Genomic DNA, 22,856 nt, shown 5'->3' on the forward strand with positions numbered 1-22,856 from the left:
AAAAATCTTCAAAGTGTACATGAGCATTTGATTACATCCTGTTTGTTGTGAAAATAAAGTTCATTTACACTTCGACTGAATAACAATGAGGAGTTTGTTTTAATAATAAGACATTTAAGGACCTTGGTAGCCAGTACCAGTTGTATTTGCAAGTAGCTCCTCAGCTTTACTCTTTTCTTTTAAAAAATAAAAGTACAATTATAGTTATTCATTTACTTTAAAAATTCTAAAGATGAAGAAAAGTAGCGTTTATACATATAAGTCCTCATATAAATTATAAAACTCAAGTTTATCTTAGAGAGTTCCATCCCCAGAAGAAGCATAAAGCACTTTTGTGGTACCTTCACCAGTAAATATTTGTATCACATCAAATCTGAGAAATGAAACAAAGATGATACTGAATTCAAAAGCTGAAAAACAACGTTCTTCTGACACAGTCTCTTGTGATGGATATGCTCCATGGACTTGTATGATTTCCATAACTAGACTGAATTTCAAATAAAGGAAATATGAAGGAATTCACCTCACCAGTTCAGTAGGTATAAGAAACATCAGTGAACAGCAGGGTCATCCTGTTTGAGGTCAAAAGTCTTTGGAAGACTACAAGGAGGGAGTTTAAAACTATGACAGCAAAATCAAATAATAGCAATGAGGTAAACTCCCCAAAAAAGGCCAAATAGGCTAAGCTGTCAGGAGAGAGTCCAGTTGTACCTGACGCCCAAATGTTTCTGTAGCCAGAGTCCAGCGAGCTGCATGGCAGAGGCAAATGTACTTGCTTTGGACCCTAAACACATTTTATATTGTTTCGGATCTAAATTTGGGTCACACTGAACAGGATGAAAAATATGGACAACTCCTACTTCCTGACTTCTGAAAGCCTTCAAGCCAGATGTTATCACTTTAGTAAAGAGGTCTACATCCTCAAGTCCCCAGCCTTGAATCGAGGTATCAAATCCACCAGCAGTAAGTAGATCACTTTTGTAAATACAGGTAATTCCAAATCCATACTCCCTCCAAAATCCAGTTCTTTTTGTGAAAACAAAACTACTGTCAGCTGGAGGATCGCCTCCATATATTACTTTTGGATCATACTGGCTGAAGATGATAGGGTAGTAAACCTGTTCTCCCTGAATAGTGTTATCTCTGCATCGCTGGAGGAAGTCTGATGTGAATACTAGATCAACATCACAGAACAGCAGCAAAGTGTCATTGTCAAACTGAGACGAGGCCATCTCAAGACCTAAACCTCTAGAAAACTTTCCTGACATTGGAATCAGGGTCATATCTGCCTTGGGATACTTAATGCTGTATTCTTTCATTAGCTCTATGTGTTTGCTAGAGTCTTGGCCTGACTCAGAACTGAAGAGAATTATTGCCAATTTTACATTCTGCCTGGGAATCAGACAAGTCTTCTCAAAGTTATCCATAAATCTTGAGAAAGTATCAAATCTTCCCGTGATAGGGACAAGAATATGTATTTTCTTGTCACTGTGTTCCCCAATGTCTTTGGTGCCTTGGAATGATGAGGAAAAAATCTTTAAAGAATTTGAAAGGAAAGAGAAAGATTGAGTGTCAGTGTTGGTGTCCTCCAGCAAGCTTTTTACATCCAGCTCCTCTGCTTCTTTGAAGAAAGGTTTGCTAAACAGTTGCTGAAGGTAAGCATGGCGTCTCACTGGAACCGTAACTTTTCTTCCTTTGTGCCTTTTGTACAAAAGCAGTAAATCCAGGATGTACTCCACTCCATGCAGAGGGTCTACCCTGCGGTAGCCATACTGTATTTCCTTGAAATCAATGAGCCTTCCTCTAGATCTGGAGTTCTCATTTATCATTTCCATGACTTGCATTACCGTATCATCCAGTGCAGCCCGCAGGACACTGCTCAGGCTCTGCCGAGGTGGTTGGTTCTCCACCATTGAGTAAAGAAACTTTCCTGTGAGGAACTCCCACTCAATTACTTCATCCCTTTCACGTGGCTGGAAATTATTGAACGATGGCATCACTCCTAGTTGCTGATCTTCCTTATTTACTTCAGTGTTACTGAGCTTGCTCATTAGGACACTTTCTCGATGGAGCTGGATGGTCCGATGGCGCAGTTCGGAAATTTTGCGACTCAGTATGTAATTGTGCAGCCTGTATTGGTAGGCTGGTCTTTTGTTCGGATGAAGTGTTATGGCTGTGTGAATTTTGCTGTTGTGAAGATCTTGAATGTAACCCTTGCGGTTGTGTTCATAGTTTTCGTGGAACAACTGCTGCATCTAGAAAGAGAGAGAGAGGGGTGTAGGGGGAAAGAGACATTAAGTTGAAGTGCTACTACCCAAAAAAGGACTCACATTGGTACTGGCATCATTACCAATCCTTACAGATCAGGGTTATTTTTAGGCATAAAACTTTAAAGCATTCAGTAGAAAATATTTACATTGTTTTGGTCTGAGTTTCAGTAGTGTCCACTGTGAGCAAATACTGTCCTCTGTCTAAACAGAAGAGCAGGTATCTTGGGTTGATCCTTACTTGGTCCAACTGCAGAACTAAAGGAAATGCTTAGGCATAAGTCTGTGGGTAATATTTCTGACTTCATACGTACTATGCATGAACCACTGACTTCACCAAAATCTAAACCCTAATTAGCACAGATCCTTAATGAAAGGTTAGCAACATTCATAGTTTTTTAAAGAGCACCCTGGATTTGTGTCTATGGAGCACAAAGCTGATGGTACTGATACATGCAAATAGTTAGTGCTGCTTAACATTCAAAAACTGAATAGCCTTAGCAAACTTTATTTTTCATGTTGACAAGAGAATCCAATAATTGAAATAAAACCATTGGAATATACGTTTTGTCAGGTACACATACAAGAGAGTATGTCAATTAAGCTATTGATTGTGATAGTGATTTCCAATTTCTTTATGTAGTAAGAAAAGACATTCTACTTCTGTCAAATTAGTAATTGTGATATAGTGAAGAGATGCATTTTATGGCTGACAGGTCTAGGATATAAAATAGCTGGCCTTTATACGTTCTGTGATGACAACTAAACTACAAGCAAATCATAAAACTATCTCTGACTCAGTTTCCTCCCTAGAAGACAACTTAGCTCATTATTAATGTGATGAGTACTTATTCTTAAATGGGAAATTATATGGAGTAATAAAATATTAACATCATAAATATATTCAAAATCCACTGCTCTTTGCTAAGCTAACACCTACTAACTCCAGAGATACAGAATTATTTCCCATGACTAGCAGATAAAGGAGAAAAGGCTGGGGTTTTTTACCTGCAAACAGACTGGTCTGTAATTAATACATAAGGAAAATGTGTGAATTAGATAGAAAATGTTGTTCAAAAATGTGCTGTAAGCTTGAGCTGTAATCAGATTCTGAGATGGGTATTGAAGTTTGTCTTTTATACACTGAAGAAATCAAGAGAGGTAAGTTCTGATTGCACAGCATCTCAGACTCAAAAACATTTAGCTCATTTTACTTCAATTCTTTCAAGAACAGAAGTTTTGTTAATGGAAGTAATATTAAGAATAGGGCAATAAATGTAAAATAACACCTAACAAGGCTAAGAATCATGAAAGCTATTTAAAATTCATTAACACGTACAAGACATAACCATTGTCACATTTAGAAAAGCAGAACTTTAATACAAACTTCTAGAGTACCCCTCCATCTCATTCAGACACCAAATGCCTCTGGCTTGAGCAAACACAGTTGCTAGTACTACTCAGATTAAAATTTTTGAGGCTAGTCATGTAACACCTAGAAAAGCAACAGCCACATTCTGAGAAATACCCTCAGCTATGTTAAATTTACCTCTAATAAAACAGGTACCTCTGTTAAATTAAAGTGAAAATGAATGTTGAAAAACATATGAAGTTACAACATTACTCAAATACCCCTTATTCACAGAATTCCTATCTAAATCTGTCCAAGAACATTTATTCTGTCTTGGAATGTGGGTATTTTGCTTGTTACATGAGATGAGATGAGATGAGATGAGATGAGATGAGATGAGATGAGATGAGATGAGATGAGATGAGATGAAGTAGGGACATGAGGGTTTGGGTAATTTCCTTGTAATCACAGAAAACAGGAGCCAACATCATCAGGCCTGTTAGTGTATAGAATATGGCTTCCTTGAGAACTAGAGATGGACACTGGCAGGACAGGTGGAGTAGAGATTGAAAGGGAAAAGAGTGTCTAGGAAAGGGCTTGGTGATGATATTTGCTCTTTGGAAAAACAATTTTCTCTTCTCCCCCTACAACTTACATTTTGAATAACGAAAAAAGAACACCTGATCTGGCTAGATTTCCAGCTCTCCAGTTATAAGTTACACTTCCTCCCTGGTCTGTTTTACTTAAAATTGTATGCTGTGAGCTCTGCAAGGTGACTGTGGTTTTGTATTGTCCACTTTTTCTGTAAAAAGCTGAAGCCATGATTTTCAAACTGAGAATTTCATAATAAGGTCCCTTTAAAGGAAAATAAAGAAAATGTGTAATGTTGAAACAAAAGAAGGAAGGGGAGGTGGTTTGGGTGCTAAATGGTATTAACATCCTTGTTCACAAAGCCTGGCTTACTTTTCTAAGTTATCTAATGAAGAATGCTATTTGAGTATAAATGAAACTACCATTAACTTTACACATATACAACCATTAACACCTTAACACATTCCACTTAAAGTACATGACTTTTCATGTTGAAGTGCATGAAAGTTTTATGAAAAGTAGTAAAATGCATTTCATCCAAAAGATTTGCAACAGATGACAAATTATTGCTGCAAAGCTAAATGCTGTCCTCCAACTGTGCAAATTCTTCTGTAACCCTTGACTTACTTATTTAACAGAAATATTCTTATGACATAAACATTGCATTTTTCACACATTCTAGTTTCAGATGCCTAGGTTTATTTGATATGCTCCACTGAAATTACAGAGAGAAGGTATACTCCATTATACTAATGATTTCGCTTTTGATAATCCACAACAGATTAAAAGTAGCAATGAAAAAAAATTGAGTCAAGTCAGTAATGAAGTATTATCACACATATGCAAAACTGTACTAATCCATTTTCAATTACATTACTGAAAACTTTTAACAGATCCCAATTTGGAGAAAATAGAACAAACATGACACTGAAAGCATCAACACTTCCTGAAGACAGCCTGTTATAATCTTGGTACAGAAATTTGTTCTCAATATTGCAGGAAAAAAATGTCTTTTTACAACTCAACTTATTAACATCTAAATGAAAGCAATTCAATTTGATCCTAACTTTGCTTTGAAAATTCTAAGCAAGGCGGTCAAGCCCAGGAGGCAAAGGGAAGGATGATTAAATTTCCTGGAAGATGGATTTGTGTGAGAGTCTGAATTGAAAAATGAACTCATAAATTATCTGGCAAAGTAGGTGGGTTTGGGGGGTGGCAAGATTTATTGACTGTAAATTAAAACTATTCAGCATAGTAAGAGTAAACCTTCCTGCAAAAGTTTTCATGATTTTGAATGGCAAGGTAATAAAATGCCAGATTAAATTCTGTGTAGATAAATGCAAAGTATACATGAGAAACACAATCTTAACTCTACCTGAAGAATGTCTGACTGTGTGCAAGCTGTCAGAACTCTAAGAGAACCTAGTTACACAGTATGCAATTCTGTGCAGATGTCACATGAAGGTTCAGTAATGATGAAAGGAAAAGGAAATGGCATGAGGACAAGTCTAGCGTGAATCAGAAACTTCATTATATGGTTGTGTCCATAGCACACCAGCATCTTGAACACTGTGGCCAGGCACATTGTCAATATCATCCCATCTGAAATTGATAACATAGAATTATAGAATGTTAAGGGTTGGTAGGGACCTTAAATATCATCTTGTTCCAACTCCCCTGACATGAGCAGGAATACCTTCGACTAGACCAGGTTGCTCAAGGCATTACCCAACCTGGCCCTAAACAGTGTCCAGGGTTGGGATATCCACAACCTCCCTGGGTAACCTGTTCCAGTGTCTCACCACCCTCACAGGAAAGAATTTCTTTGTAACATCTAGCCTAAGTTTTTCCTCTTTCATTTTGCACCCATTACTCCTTGTTCTATCAATACAGTCCCTGAAGAGTTGCTCTCTGGCATCCAGACCCTGGAAGGCTGCTATGAGGTCTACGTGCAGCTTTCCCTTCTTTAGAGTGAGCAGCCCCAACTTTCTCAGCCTGTCTTTGTACCTCTCATCAACTTCGTGGCCTCCTCTGGACTTTCCCCAACAGTCCCATGTCCTTCGTATGTTGGGGGCACCAGAACAGGTACTCCAGGTGGGGTCTCACCAGAGCAGCATAGAGGGGCAGAATCCCCTCCCACGCCCTGCTGGCCATGCTGCTTTGGATGCAGCCCAGGATCCCATTGGCTTTCTGAGCTGCGAGCGCACATGTTCAGGTCACGTTGAGTTTGTCATCAACCACCATGTACAGTGAGTACAAAGGTACTAACCAAGACTACCCCACAATTACACATGTGAATAATTAAATAAACAGATAACTAGGGCAAGAGGGAGTAATCCAAAGAGGGCGAACCCCGAGACCAATGAAGTCAGAGTAAGTAAGCACCGTAAGAAAAATGGATAGGAACGGTCACCATCTCTTCTCACACGAAGAACTATGACACTTACAGGGATGCACTCAAGACTCAGAAACAGAAAAGGAAATAATCCCATCGCTCAAGCACAGATTTTACTGGCACAGCAAGCTGCTGATGGTAAAACTTCGCATCACTTTAAAGAGCAAGGCAACAACTTAGTGGGAGACTGCAATCATTGCTATCTAGAACTCCTGGAGGCCCAGCTGAAGACATACCACAGTATTTCCTTGTTGTTCTGCACCCCTGCCTCAGCTTCCCCTACCAGTTACTGCAGAGAGAGAATATTTTGCCAAATGAACAGTTAGTGTGACATGATACAACCATTTTACGTTCACTGAAAGCAGTGAATGGGAAAATTTGTCTTCAATTAATACATGGTGGCCCAACATTTTATCTTTTCATATTGCATGACTCTGTGACTTTTCTGAATAGTTTGCTGTCTTCTGAATGATTCTTAGAGCACAACTAATGCAACAGTTGGCAAGGACTTCTGCTTGCCTCTCTCCATGCTAGCTGAAACTAGAAGTTGCTAAGAAATACTAACAATCTAATCATGCTCTGAGGAACTCTGAAGTACAAGGAGGAATTAAAAAAATTATAAGAAAGAAATAAGAAAAAGGCAATGCTTTATTATCATGTCGGAGAAGTACAACAGCTAATACGAAAGCACATGTAATTTGCATTGCAAGCTCTGAAATCATTGTAATCGCAGTGATTTACGGATGTAATAAAAAGGGAAAGTTCTTATTACATATACACAAAAGCCCAAACCAACCGACTTCATTATTGCAAGACTATCACATATTAAAAGAGTGAATGTAAATAGTGCTTTTTAAATTAACACAATTTTTCTTTGAGCATTAAGAACAGTTCCTCCCATTTAACAGAGAAGACATAAAATATAATCCTCCATCCACTCAAGCTCTTCTTAAATCCACAGTAGTACTAAACTGTTTTACCATTTTATCCAAACTGGACTTCTAATAAATGTAGAAATAAGCTGAACAGGAATTATTCCTGGTCTTTCTTCCCTCTGCTCTTTAGAGTTTAGCTCTGCTGAAGATGAGGATTTATTCACTACTTTCAGTGAGTTCAAGGGACATTTCATCCATATGAAGAACACATGTAAATCTACTTTGTTTGAGATGATACTGTTTTGCTGAACAGCAGTAGGTTGAGTGCTTAAAAAAATTTCAGATGTCTGTAGGCACATTAGGATGGTCTCAATGAGTACTATAATAAAACGCAACACTAAACTACAGGTAATCATCAGTTTCTGAACAAGAAGACAGATTTGCAAGTCAGTTTTGGTGCTCTGAGAAATACTATCAGCCTGGAGAAGATAAGGATTAAGACTGGAATTATGAAGTGCATATGAACTAGATAATAGAGAAGCAGTAACAAGTTATGTACAAGTGGCGAATTATCAGTTTGGAGGGAAGTTACAACAGAAGCGTCTGAGGAGCAGTATTGTACCTAGTGACACTGGCACAAAATCTTGGACACTGCTCAAGGCACAAAGTCAAGGACATCATGACTAAATAAGAGGAGAAGACAACCCACAAGAGTCAGAGAATGTGGAAATTAAGAACTTACAGAAATTAAGTCATTATAATGAAATAACATATATAATCCTATACCAGTGTTGTTAGAGGTAAGTGACTAAGTATCTTAGGAAAGATGACTTTTTAAACTGGAAATAATTGACATCCAAAGAGAATGTAAGAATATTAGCAGACAGTAAGGTGACATGAAGACATTATGAAAATTCAGTGTGAATCCTCTACAGAAAAGGGAAACAAAACTTTGTGTTGCATCAGTCAGAATATTTTGGAAAGACACAGCAAACAATTTCACACAATTCTGGACCTGCATCTTTATCAAATGCGTGGACCAAATCAGTGCAAAAGAAACTTGTCAGGACTTTTCTAATTTAGCTTGTAAATAGATAAAGTAAACAGCTCTGGTATACAAGGACGGCAGCATGCATGGAAGGAAAAAAGAAAAATGTCTTAAATTACCCTGGGCATTATCTAAGTGAAACAATTGTGGAAAAGGCTGCATTTTAATAGTCAACAGATTTAAGGAAGGTAGGGTGACAGTCTTTTGGCCTCCTCAGGTTTGGACTGCCTGGGGTTACTAACCCCCTCCTTTGGAACAAACCAGCCTTCGGAGTAGGAGCACCAGGGTAATGTAGACAGACAAAGAAATCAGTAACAGTTCCAGTTACAATGAACAACAAAGGGTGCCTCAGCTCCCTGTACAACCAAATACTCTTCCCATGTCTCATACAGTATGAGACAGACGAAGAGTTGATTAATAAGTGGTATTTCACAAATTTTAAGATAATTAATTAATAATTCTTTCAGCATTTGTATCGAGTCACTAAAATACTCCATTGTTAAAATAAGACACATTACATTATGGTCTACTAGTTAGCCATAACCTGCATCAAGTAGACTCTATAAGAATCACTAGCTTTTTATGTACATGCTTTATTATTTACAGAATTCATACTATCTATTAAAAATACTGCAAAATTTGACCACAAAAGTAATACATAATCTTTTATAACAACACATCTTCAATGCAAGACACTAAACCTTTCTGAAGGCTCATACACAACAATGCATCAGAGCATTTACCAATATTTCTTCCTACAAAACATATACTTTTTAAAAATGCAGTTGAGGAAAATGCTTAATCATCAAGGAGCAAAAGAAGAGGGAAGCTACTTTGCCAACCTCTTGCCCTTAACCATAGACCTGAAGGTAGTTTATGATGACTATTGAACCATAACATTAAAAACCAAATTTTTGTGTTAGCAAAATAAGAATAATAATAAGTTTTAGTGTGCCTATGGAATTATTTATCAAATTAAGTGAAAGTTACAATTAACTCTATTACATTACACATGTATGCAAACTTTTATTTCACAATCTGTCCCCTTCTCACTATGTGACACATTTGGCCATATAGAGGCAAAAATATTAAATGAGTCAAATATTAGCCTCCAATATATGCAACCGAAAAAACTGGAAAAAGTCTTTAAGGTTATATATTTAGACAGGAATATCAAATTCTATCCTCTGGGTTACGGAGAAAAAATATGAAAAAGTGATTTGATGACTAATCATAGTTTCTGCGTTGTTTCTCTGTGTGTTGTGGCATAAAGTAGTATATCTGTTTAATGATAAACTTTTCTAAAATATGGACTCATGCATTTGTACATCTGACCAATGATTTGAATACTGTAATTATTCTCTTAAGTGCATAAGCAGCACAAATGCTGATTCCACATATACAAATTATATAGAAACTGGAAATTTTGCTTTTTTTGGGTACCTTGTGGGTAGTATCACAGTTGAACTAGCAACACACCCCACTTTACAGGATGGCCCCAGAAGGAATTTTTACTGAGAAATTTCCCTTTTATTACACCAACAAAGATTGTGTCCTTTTCATTCCTACTCAGCAGTGTTCATATGTTTACATTTAGCTTATCCCAAAAGCCTTCCCTCCTACAAATACCCACATTCTAAAGAAAACATCCAAACACTGGCAGCTAGCATGGTGAACACTTTTTAGCATGGATATACTCGGCACAGTAAAAAGGCTGGAACTCTTCAGAGCGTTACAGCAGAGAGTAGTTTGGTTTATGATAGTTCGAAGGTGAGACAGTAGTTCATTCACACTTGGCTAGAACCATTCCTAAAAAAACAGTGCAGTGTATCCTTTCTGTTTTTCACTTGTTCAGACCAATCTCCTGGTACATGTTTGAGAATCTTTGTCCATCCAGACCCATTTCACGCTAACCAAGCAAAGTTGAAGCCACAGAATTAACACCCTGTAATGCCCTGAGGCTGTGCTGCCTGCTTCATGCGATGACTTCACTCCTATCATACCAGCTGATATCAGTTCGGATGCTCAGCATACCATCTGCACTCCTGTCACATCGCCTGACATGGGAAAGTAACCTGCTCCACTCAGAAACCTGCCATGTTCAGTGCATGAAATCTCTTCTGCTGAATGAAGAATTGGGGAGATTTTCTTCTGCAGTGCAATATAAAAAATTAGTGTTTCTACAGCCCTTATGCTTCAAGTAGTCTGTGTAATCTTAAAAGACTGGGAGAGGACAATTTCATACAGCAAGAGAAAGCAGTCCTCTGCAAGCCCCTGCCCCAGTAACACCACTAGCTATAGAAAGTATGAGGTCCCTGTCTTATGAAAAATCCTAATACTGTAGTGATATTTTACAAGACGTAATTCTTCTTACTAGGAGATGAGCAACCTGCAAACTACAACAGTCTGAACACAAATGGTTCCCTAGTATTTATGATTTCCCCTGGAAAAATCAATCTTCCTGAAGAACTTGCATGCCTTACTAAACCCGTTACCCACTACAGAAAATGTACATCTTACTTTGCTCAGCAGAAGCTTAAAAGGTCTTTCTTAACTGATTCAGTCCTAAGTATCCTTACTTTTGAAGTAACTCACCAATTCAAGCATTGAACACAACTTTGAGAAAAAGCCATTTTAATTTCTAATTCTTCTGAAAAAACTATTAAAAAAAGTCAAGCTTCAGGGCTACAAACACTGAGATGTAAGTGCTGAGCTAAACTTCAGTATTTCTTTGCTTCACAGGTTGGCCATGTTCCTGAGTAAATGAAAAATTCTAAGTGAAAACAATCATTTGAGTTTTCTATTCTAGTGTATTTATTATTATAGTCTATAAAAGGGAAATGCTGTGAGCTATTATTTATAAGTGAAGTCAGCTATTGGGACACAAAAGGTTTTTCCTCATATTCTAGGAGTCTTTAATAGTACTACTGTTTAAGACTAAAATTTGAGGCTAAAATGAAAGTAATAAATATTTTTGTCAATATTTTTTTTATTGCTTTTTGCCCTCAGTTTTACCTAAGTTTCCACAAAATCCATTTTGATACAAGACAGCAAAACCAAACAGCCTTATAATTCCTAAAGTCCACAGTTATTTGGAAACAGAACTTCACCTTCCATAAATATTAAAAGAAATAATAGAATCATCCTTACTGTAACCAGAAGATTTATGTATTCAAGCCATGCACCAAAAAAGTTCTCCCTTTAAGCTTATTTCACAATTATTTATAAAGAGCTACCTAATATAAACTACTTTGGCACAGTGATAGGCATTCTATCACGTCTGTCACCCCCTAATGCTTCTGTTAGCAAAAACATGAGGTTTTGGAACTTATTAAGTAATACTAATACAGTGCAACCTGATGGAACCTTGATTTTCAGTCTTAAAATTGATCCTGCTTGAAGACCAAGGGACTGAACCAGATGATCTCCATGACCTCTTTAAGTTATATTACTTTACAGCCCTCCAATTCCATATTAATTAGTAAACTGATATTACAAACCATAATTTGAAGAGGAACAGAGTGGTAGAAATGTCTACTGTAGAATCAATATTAAGGAATCTTCACCTGACCTCCAAAAGTTTTTCACAAAAATATAAACTTTGGGAGACTGGAAACACTGACAATTCAGCATATTTTTTATCTTGTTAATATATGATCTATACTATACAGCAAGTGTGCAGAGGCAAACTCATACCACAGTTCAAAATTATTTTGAGTAACTCAGCCTTAAAGAGATGCTACTTTCTTCTGTTCATTTGCCCCTTCTTCCCATTATTTTACACTTATTTTTTCACCTACTTCTTTTCTTGGGAATCTGTTACTCTTCTGCAGATTAGTGGAAAGTACTTAGATACAGTAAAAGATAATAATTCACCTGTGTTTAGTAGATAGCCTTCCACTTATTCACGTATCTTTTTTTCTCCCCACAAGTTCCATATATGCCCAGAATTATGCACTGGGAGCTGTACCACATGAGCACAACATACCTGAAGATGAAATACATGGTCTCAACAGCTGTATTGTACACATCCAGTTGAACAAAATTACACCAACAGCAATTTCTTTAGCTGAACTTCCATGCAATTTAAAAAGCTTGCTGATTTGTTAGTATTACACAGGTAATGCCATAAACAGTGCAGTATAACATCTTGCGGAGAACACAGTATTTCTTTTTGGCTAACAAGACTGGATGTACACCTACCAGACAAATGTCAAATGAGAATACTCAGTTCTTATTTCTTGGTCAAAGTAGAGCTGTTAAAGTACTACCTGAGCAGAAACATCAGTTTGCTAATGTCATCTGAAAATCCCATGAAGGTGGAGAATAGAAGTTACTAAGAAAGAGTAATTTCAAAAAGTCAAAACAGAAAGCATGAGAAGGGGGAACAGATGGGATGGCAGCCCACGCTGGGGAGTGGTGAGGATCAATTAACTTCCACAGCCATGCGAAAGTTGGAAAGGTCAGATAAACTGGAAGGAACTCCTCGATCAGAAAACATATCCTGCCACATATAGAAGAATGCAGTGCACCAGCAGATATCTGGTAACAAAATGCTTCTGAACAGTAAAAACAACGAGGCAGGGAACTACTGCACTTAGGGCTTGCTTTGTCAGAAACTGTATTTACGTCAGCAGGTGAATACTGATGGTGTGCTTTTAATACTGCTCCACTGTAAGTCTTACCCACACCCAGCTCCTCTCACTGGGAAACTAAGCCATACCACGAATGTTCACATAGCTGGAATAGAGGGATTTAGCTACAGGGAATCATAATAAAAAAGCACTAGGTTAATAAAAAAGCAAAATTTTGTACTAAACAGATCAACCCAAAAGTGGCCCAGGACCACTAGCCAGAGCAGCAGTGATCCCAGGCGGAAATGCCAGGAGACTGAAGTTTGCTATCCCTGCAGACTGGAACCAAAGAGGAAGGAGTTTGGTGAGTTTCTCAACACAGAGTTTTTTCAGACCTCTCACCTGAACAGATCTGTACAGCAGAAACAACAGAATGCTGCACTTGCCTTTGCTGTCACTTGTCTGATATTTCTGGAGATATTTTCTCCTCAGTATAGGCACATCTGAAAGAAGTCTTTTCATGTCTGAAATAATTGTAACTCCTAACAGTAAATCACATTACTAATAAAAATTACCTCAAGCACTGAAATAAGAAAAACTGTTTAAAATGTCATTGAGCCAAGAACTCAAGAAAGATCAGACTGGTTGGAAAAAAAATCCCATAACTCTCTATGTATTTCAATACAACCCGTAATTATGCATCTAAAATTTTGGGTTTTTTGAGGCACAGGCATGCAGCTTGTTTTCCTTGCTACTGCTTACCAGCTACAATTTTCTTTTTTCTTTTAATCTCAAGAAGTTATCATTCCACTGCAAACACACTTCAGAAAACTGCTGGGTTTACCCTTTAAAGAAGCTTTTGAATCCTTTAATTATTCAAAGAAAAATTCAAGAAATGCTTGCATAGCCAATTAAGTACAAATTTATATTCCAGCACTATCAGATAATGTTGAAATGATGTGTAAAAAATAGCATTCCAATTAAGTGACTTCCATTAAGTAACACCATAAATTCTGTTTAAATACTTCATCAATCAAACAAATGAACTGTCTACATACATCACACATTTTGTTTACATTAATGCCTAAACATCTACAACAAAAAATAGTGTAGGAAAACACCTGGCCTTGACTGCTTTTGTTTATTCGTAATTAGCAATATGTCACTATTATTTTAAGTCTTTTAATTCCCTAGTCCATTTGCCTTACTTGGATACATTTTCCCACAAAAATAAAGAAAGGATAAGCATTATCAAGAGATATACATAACTGAAAAACATAGAAGCTTAGCATAGGAGGGATACTTGATTATACCTTTAAAGATGGAGAATAGGAATTCAATCTGCAGCATCCATTTTAAATTATATTCATCCAGGCAACATCAGATAAAAACTCACTGCCATCCTTTAGCAGTGCTGGTCTAAGTATGGAGCCAAGAATGTGAGACAGAGGTAATACATGTTTTTAAAACCATCTAGCAAGACAGACAATATAAACATGCTTCTAGGGAAAGCAAAGTTTTGGATACCTAAAGCTACCTGGAAGACTTTTGGATACCTTAAATAGCTGACTAGTCTCCTTGCTTCAAGCTCAGGACAAGTTGTTTCACTTCCTGTTTTCTGGTAATAAATCCAACATACTGACAAAATCTGAGATATCAAAAGAGATAAAGGATAATGGAAACAGGCAGACAAAAAAGAGAAACAGATCAGGACTAGTGACTATCTAGGACATACAAGGAAGAACGTATTAAGAGAAAAACAGGGAATCTCGTAAGATCAACACCTGTACCAGAGCACCGACTTTTTGTTTAGAACTCTAAGAGCCTTAAAGTTATTTGATTTTCTTTGAAGTCCACATATTTATTCAAACTGTCATCAAAATCTGGCTTTTCGCAAAAGCTGTTGGGTAGATTAGGTGTTAAGATATGGACATGCTGGAGCACAGGACCCCTGAAAGACAGCATCCAAGGGGGAAAAAAGAGTGTGATTTCATATTAGTTAGGATAGACAGACAAATAGGGTAACAAGGCTGGTGAAGGAAGGGCCTAGAACACGAGTCCTGGCTGAGGGAGCTGAGACTGTTCACTCTGGAGAAAAAGAGGCTCAGGGGAGCCCTTATCACTCTCTACAACTGTCTAAAGGAGGGTCCAGCCAGGTGGGGGTCGGCCTCTTCTCCCAGGCAACCAGCAACACAACAAGAGAACACAGTCTTAACATGTGGCAGGGGAGGTTTAGGCTGCACATTAGGAAGAAAATCTTCACAGAAAGGGGGATTAGACATTGGAATGGGCTGCCCAGGGAAGGGATGGAGTCACTGTCCCTGGAGGTGTTTAAGGAAAGACTGGATGTGGCACTGGGTGCCATGGTCTGCTTGACAAGGTGTTGTTAGGTCACAGGTTGGACTTGATGATATCAAAGATCTTTTCCAACCTGATTGATTTTGTGTGATTCTCTGAAATAGCTTATACAAACACACTGAAGTGTGTTTAAACACTCAGCCATGACTTAACTTATTTATATTTATATCAAAGTGGTCTGGGAGACTTAGAGCTATGACAAAGGGTTGCCCACAGCCGGAAATACTGTTGAGTGGTAATCTTGGATTATTAAAAACAATGATCCAGTGAGAAATGCCCCTATCTGGGTGCCATATCTTTTTATCTACATGAGATAAGAAGGAATTACAGAATTATAGAATAGGTTGAATTGGAAGGGAGTTTTAAAGGCCATCTAGTCCGACCCCCATTGCAATGACCAGGGACATCTTCAAGTAGAAACGGTTGCACAGAGCCTCATCCACACTGACACTGAATATTCGCAGGGATGGAGAATCTCCCAACACCCTGGGCCATCTGTTGCAGTGTTCCATCACCCTCACTATAAAAAATTTCTTTCTTGTATCTAATCTAAATTTATCATCCTTCAGTTTCAAAGCCATTCCCCCCTTCTCCTCACACTCCATGTCCTGGTAAAAAGTACCTCTCCAGCTTTCTTGTAGGCTCCCTTCCTGTATTGGGGGCTGTTCTAAAGTCTCCCTGGAGCCTTTTCTTCTCCAGGCTGAACAACCGTAGGTCTCTCTGTCTCATTAGGAGACATGCTTCATCACTCTGGATCATCTTCTTGGCCCTCCTCTGGACTTGATCCAAAAGGGCCATGTTATCTTTTTGGGGACCCCAGAGCTGGATGCAGTGTTCCAGGTGGGGTCTCACCAGAGCAGAGCAGAGGGGCAGAATCCCCTCCCTCCCCTGCTGCCCACGCTGCTTTGGATGCAGCCCAGGGCACGTTTGGCTCTCTGGGCTGTGAGTGCCCATGGCTGGGTCATGTCCAGCCTCTCATCCCCCAGCACCCCCAAGTCCTTCTCCCCAGGGCTGCTCTCCATCTGTCCATTGCCCAGCCTGTGCTGATACCAAGGGTGGCCCCGACCCAGGTGCAGCTGTGGCACCTTGCACTTGGTCTTGTTAAACCTCATGAGATTCCCATGGGCCCACTTCTTGAGCTTGTCCAGGTCCCTCTGGATGGCATCCCATCCTTCAGGTGTGTCAACAGCACCACTCAGCTTGGTGTCATCGGCAGACTTGCTGAGGGTTCACTTGATCCTGATGTCTGTCACTGATGAAGACATTAAACAGCACATTAAATACGAACACCTGAGGGACACCACTTGTCACCGGCCTCCCTCCATCAGGACACTGAGCTGTTCACCACCACTCTTTGGATCTTACCATCCAACCAATTCCTTACCAACTGATCAATCTACCCATCAAATCCATTCCTCTCCAGTTTAGAGACAGCACCCGACTGCCATGACTTTTCAAAAATCATGGTGAGTAACTTGGCAACTATATCAGCCAATTCCCTCTATGTTCTCTTTGCTCGCTCATCCAGTGGTGAGGCACTGTACTCCCACTATGCACAGGTTTTGCCTGTCTGGGTGGAGGCTCTATCCTTCCCAGCCAGAAGCAGACGACTGAGTTGGGTACTGGGAGGAAAGCCTCCAAAACTGGAACTAAGAATTGCCTCCAGCGAGATTTTTCTAGTGCTCGGAATATTAACTTTATGGATGAAAAGTAACATGTCATGCAGTAACAATAAAAAATGAATAATTTATAAATAATAATTAATGTAAATCAAACATATATTTTTAACTAGGACAAAGAAATAGAAAGTCAGCAGATGCAAAACGGAGAAACAGAAAACGTGTGCAAAAAAGTACTTAAGGGAGATTAAAATTAGTGAATTTTAAAATTATTGAAGATCAGAACTTAGCATGAAGCTAAAAGGATTAAACACACAGATAATAAGAATATCCAAGATGGTAAGGACAAGAGCAATGAGAATTCTTACTGATCCAGGGTAAAAACAATTTGGTAGCTCATAATGGCCCATTGGAAGGGGTCAGCACAAGCTGACCACGAAGATCAAGCCTACAGAATGCAATGTTAATAACTTCTCCCAGAGAAATATATTTAGTAAAAAAATGTATCATATCATATATCACATCACATTAACATACTTAAAACAGGATTTTAAACATCTTTGGACAACAATACAATAAACATAGACTGGTGAAAAGTGAGCTATTCCGTTTTTGGTAAGCACATCTTGAGAACACTTAAAGACATTGCCAAGTCACATTTTAAATTCTCATGTTAAACAAGAAAGGAGTGCCAGCATATGTACCTAATTTGGACCAAGACTCTCTGTTCTATCTCCACTAATTAAATACTCCATCATTCTTATAATAAGGTTAACCATAAAATTTGTAACAACTTCTACAAAATTTGGGAATGACTGGATCCTGGTTCTGGTGGCTGGTAGACCTAAAAGTGGTTTCTCAGAAGTTACCACTGGGGAACTAATGACACAACTGGAGCACCCAAGAAGTTTGATTTCTTCCAAAGAAAGAACGAACAGGCAAAATCAGTACAGTAAGACTTCCTGTTATACTTCTTCATCCCCTTGACATAAAAGCTTTTCATCAGTCTGCATACTGGCGAGATTTCTGCATGATAGGCCAGACTTAATCTGTTTTTTTTTTAATTTTCTTACACTTGTACTACATCGAGTTATTACCCAGCTGAGAAACTGAACAGCATGATCTCTTTGTCAACCAAGTCTTCACTTCTTGCCATGTCAGTAAAAGAATATTAAAATGAGGATGTTCAAATTAGGATTTAATTTCATATGGTGTAATCAAGGAGATAAGTATGGCTTCCTTCCAGCTGATTGTATTACCATTAAAGTTTATGATAAATTATGAACGCCCTTGAGCTAAACATCCAATTAAAATAACATAAGCATGGCAGGATGTCTGTTACAATGTTTTCCTTAGAAGAAATCCTAATTATATTGCTATTATACTTTTCCACAGGCATAGCTGCGTTTTCTGACTGGATGGTATGAAAATATAACATTAATTAACATGACTGTCTTCTTAGAGCATCACTGAGAATCACTCTTACATTAAAAATAAAAAAAAATCCAAGCCTACTGAGTTATATGCTTCATGGCAACAAGAGATCTAAGACTGAACATGATTCTTCACCCTCCCAGTATTATAAAATATCCTTAACAAGATACTTCATTGTCGGACTTCTGAATTGGGAAGTGTGGTTGATTAGTAAAAAGAAAAAGTCTTTCAGTTAGACAGTGATAATTTGAAACCCAGTTTATACTGCCTCGTGTTTTTATGGCTGAAAATATTAATGGTTTTAATGGAGATTTGAAACCTTATGTTATGAAAAAAGTGGCATTATCCTTCTATTCAAGTCATAGATTTGAAACTATTTTCTTTTTCCAGGCAGTAAAAGACCTGCACATTCACTGATCGGTTCTTCAGTAATAATGATTTTCTTAAAAATCACTGAAGTGCGTCTAGCTTGGTGATTTAACTCATTAAGGAATTCATAATTTATATGCACTCTATCTTCTTTTACAATATGTCACATCATTCTGTTTTACACAATATTCTGTCACAGAACAATCAAATATGTAGAAAGCAGTTCTATCTTTACAATAGATTTTCAAATCAAACAAAGCAAAAAGAAAAACTCCAAAAGATAACAAATAGAGAGGTGCAATGGAGTACAGAAAATAGATGGGTTTTATATATTTGGAGAATTCTGGGTGGAAACAATTCAGAAAAAATATTAAGGACCTCAGATTTTTACCAATCCAATTGACCTAAATAATTCAGAAATTAGTTTCTCTAGTTTTTATTAAATTGTTGGTTGGCTTGAGTTGTGCTTTGAGGACAGAAAAGAACAGGGATAGAAGAGTAAGAATTGAAACAAAGGGCAATAATCCATTTTACTGTTCTCGTCTCTTACTGTAAAAGGTTATAATACTCGGAAGGAATGAGAACAGAACTACACATAGCTGACGCTATTTCTGTAGGATAAGACTACATTTTTTTTAATAGGATGAATATTAAGCAAATAACTACTCTGTCAAGGTGACCAACAGTTCTGTTTTGCAACAATGGTGACACCATATATTAAGAGAAACTCTTTCTTACACAACTTTCTTTGATGACCAGGTTAAAATAACATTTGAGAGCTGCTTGAAACCCACCTAATGGGTTTATTACATTTATCTGCCTGGATGTGTACCTACAGAGAGCTGTCACTACTGTTACAACTATGCATACCAAGTCCTATAAAAAGTAAACTAAGACAGTCATAGAATCATACAATGGTTTGGGTTGGAAGGGACCTTAAAGACCTTCTAGTTCTAAACTTCTGCCATGGGCAGGGACACCTTTCACTAGACGAAGCTGCTCAAAGTCTCATTCAATCTGGCCCTGAACACTTCTATGGATGATGCATGCACAGCTTCTCTGGACAACATGTTCTCATGCTTCACCAACCTCTGAGTCAAAAACTTCTGTCTAGCATCTAATCTAAATCTCTCCTCTTTTAGTTTAAAACCTTTCCCCCTTATCACATCATTATCTGCCCATGTAAAAAGTTGCCCTCCGTTTGTGAGTCCCCTTCAAGTACTGCAAGGTGAAATGAGGTTGCCCTGGAGCCTTCCCTTCTCTAGACTGAACTAACCCTGCTCCCTCAGCCTGTTGTGATAAAATAGGAGCTCCAGTTGTCAGATCATTTCTCTGGACTCCCTCTAACATGCTGATGTCTTTCTTCATGAAAGACAGAAGACTGCTGAAGACTCCAGAACTGGATGCAGTACACCTGCAAGTGAGACCCACAACGGCAAAGTAGAGGGGAGGATCACCTCCCTCAACCTGCTGTTGAGGCTGACAATGTTTGTTTAGAATACTGAACAAAATGGGGAAAGCAACAAAGAACTTCTTAGAGAGATGATAACAGAAACAAGTTCATTCAAATATGTGGCAACAAAATTATTTTTCCTTTATTGTGACTGAAGACAGATGTAGAATGAGGGAAGGTAAGCAGTAGTTAAGCCACAAAGGAAATTGACACCGAAGTTGCAATGACATAAGTTTTAGGAAGATGTGCTGAAGCATCAAGTGTGTCTGCCTCAAAACCAGGTAGCCTTTGCCTTTGGAGAGCTATATACTAAAATGCGCAAATGATCTCACTCATACATGAGGTCCACTAATCTTATCAAAAACAAAGAAAGAAATAATGTACTGGAACTTGCTCCAAGTAAGCCAAAACGCACTAAAACTAGAAATTAGAGATATAATCACTGGTGTTCCTACCACTATTGTGAATATGCTGATCAGCTGTTTCCTGAGTTTCAGTAAGCAAGAAGAATCAGCTATCTTTTATTTGGAAATTAAATTTGGTCTTTTTCTCTTTAGTGTCAGCTGGGTTCTCTAATGTTTAAAGCATCTGTCAGTGGTGACATTCAGAGGTCATGGTCAATGGCTCCATGCCGTGACGGAGATCGGTGATTAAGTGCTGTCCCTCAGATGTTCGTATTGGGACCAGGGTTGTTTAATGTCTTCATCAATGACACAGATATCAGGATCAAGTGAATCCTTACCAAGTCTGCAAAAGACACCAAGCTGAGTGGTGTAGTTGAGTTGACACACCTGAAGGACAGGATGTCATCCAGATGTACCAGTACAAGCTCAAGACTTGGGCCCATGGGAACCTCAAGAGGTTTAACAAGGCCAAGTACAAGTCTGAAAATTAAGATTCAAAAGTTAGGAAACAAAGGGTCCTTTAGAAAAATACTACATTATTGTATTTTAGAAGTATAAAATTTAATTCAATTTCCATGTTCTGTAAACAAAAAGACCACCCATAGCATAACATCCCATTGCAATAAATGACTCCATCACATTTCCAATCCTGCCAAACACTCCCTCCCACTCACTGAAGTTTTTCCTCAGACAATCTAAGTGATTTTAAGTAATTTAAATGCCAAATAATTATTTTCAAATTGTATTTAATTGGAAATTAATGTTGTATTGCAGATTTGAAGGGGGCTTGCATGACCAAATTTTCTCACCTATATTGAGTAGGTCTAAAAAATGCATTATGTCTCTCTTCATACACACTTTTTCTCTTAAAAAACTCAAAACCATTGATGAAATGAAGGAATTAAGCCCAACCTTCCCCAGATTCTGAGCGTAGGAAATTTCAATGCTTCTATTCTTTACTAAATTCTGGGTATAATTTTCTGTTCCTTGCCAAGAAACAAAAATTAAAAGCAAGAACCGATTATTCCATCCATCTTACAGAATAATTGTTCTTATCCAATTTTGCACTTTTCAATAAAGTTAAGGATCAAAGGTGTGGAACATGGCAGCCTAGGGCTGGAAGATTAGCAAGTTCAAAGCACAAAGGCTCAAGCCTGAGTCAGAAATAGTCAGGTAGGGCCATTTTGACTCCTGGCTGCTACTATTAATTCAATTACATACTAAATCCTCTGCATGTGCTTCATTTCTGAATTAATGAAGGCAAGTTAGAAAAAAACCTTTCAGGTCTGGTTTTAGTTGCAGCTGAACAGAAAGGAGTGTATAACTGAAAACTCCAACTGTCTGCTCCAGAAGTTGAATGATCTAAACCCTACATATCTTCCATGCCTGTTCCTGCTGGTACTTGCGATCACTCCTACTGCATTTTCTGTTTAAAGCCCTGGTCAGTGCTCCTCTCCCAGTTGCAGTGCCCACTTCATCATTCTCTTCCTATCTGCATTGCCATGTGATTTTTTTCCCCTTCCCTAGTCCCTTCCATTCCACCCCCTCAAGTCACTGCACTAAGGTAATGAGTAAAGTCACCCCAAGTATAAATGTGAAGCAATTTGTCTGTTAGAATGCATTTCTGTTTTCCTTAATATAGACCAGCAATCTAGTTCCCCTAATCTTGTTCCTCAAAGGACAATAATATTTTTTACAAAATTTAAACTAATCTGTTCATGGCATAGAAAATTTTAGATCTAACGTTTCAAATACAGCAAGATTATAAGCAAAGAAAACAAAGCCTTTTCATAGGAAGATTTATGCAGCCCATAATTAAGAGCAACACAATTAGTGCAGGCTATACTAAATAATAGCACATGCTCTGCAGAAGAGCAGAGCAGCCTTGGGCTTCTCATACAGAATTAGGTTTTCTTTCTGCTCTCTGAAGCAAAAGACAAATAAACGTTTGACAAAAAGTCTAAGCGTGTTGACATGAGACGTTCTCTTAACCAAAATTTCCTATCAATTTTGTCACTACAGGCTCCTCAGGGTTTGTTACTAGATTAGTAGCTGTTCGAGTACTAATTTGATTGTTTAAAGATTTTAAATATTTTGCTTAACTTTAAAAAATTTGAT

At 38.0% G+C, this 22,856-nt stretch overlaps 1 protein-coding gene across 1 annotated transcript in view; it reads right to left on the minus strand.

Moving 5' to 3' along the window:
• Nucleotides 1-689: 689 nt before the first annotated feature.
• CHSY3 (chondroitin sulfate synthase 3) overlaps nucleotides 690-22,856 on the minus strand; it is a gene marked incomplete at both ends in the record, with an annotated part of 136,783 nt that continues 114,616 nt past the window's right edge. Inside the window, one exon of the mRNA XM_082302256.1 lies at nucleotides 690-2,255. Within this exon, the coding sequence (XP_082158382.1) occupies nucleotides 690-2,255 (1,566 nt within the window). The remainder of the gene's footprint in view (nucleotides 2,256-22,856) is intronic.

Source organism: Coloeus monedula (assembly GCF_965178545.1).
Source record: "Coloeus monedula genome assembly, chromosome: Z".
NCBI classification, from domain to species: Eukaryota; Metazoa; Chordata; class Aves; order Passeriformes; family Corvidae; genus Coloeus; species Coloeus monedula.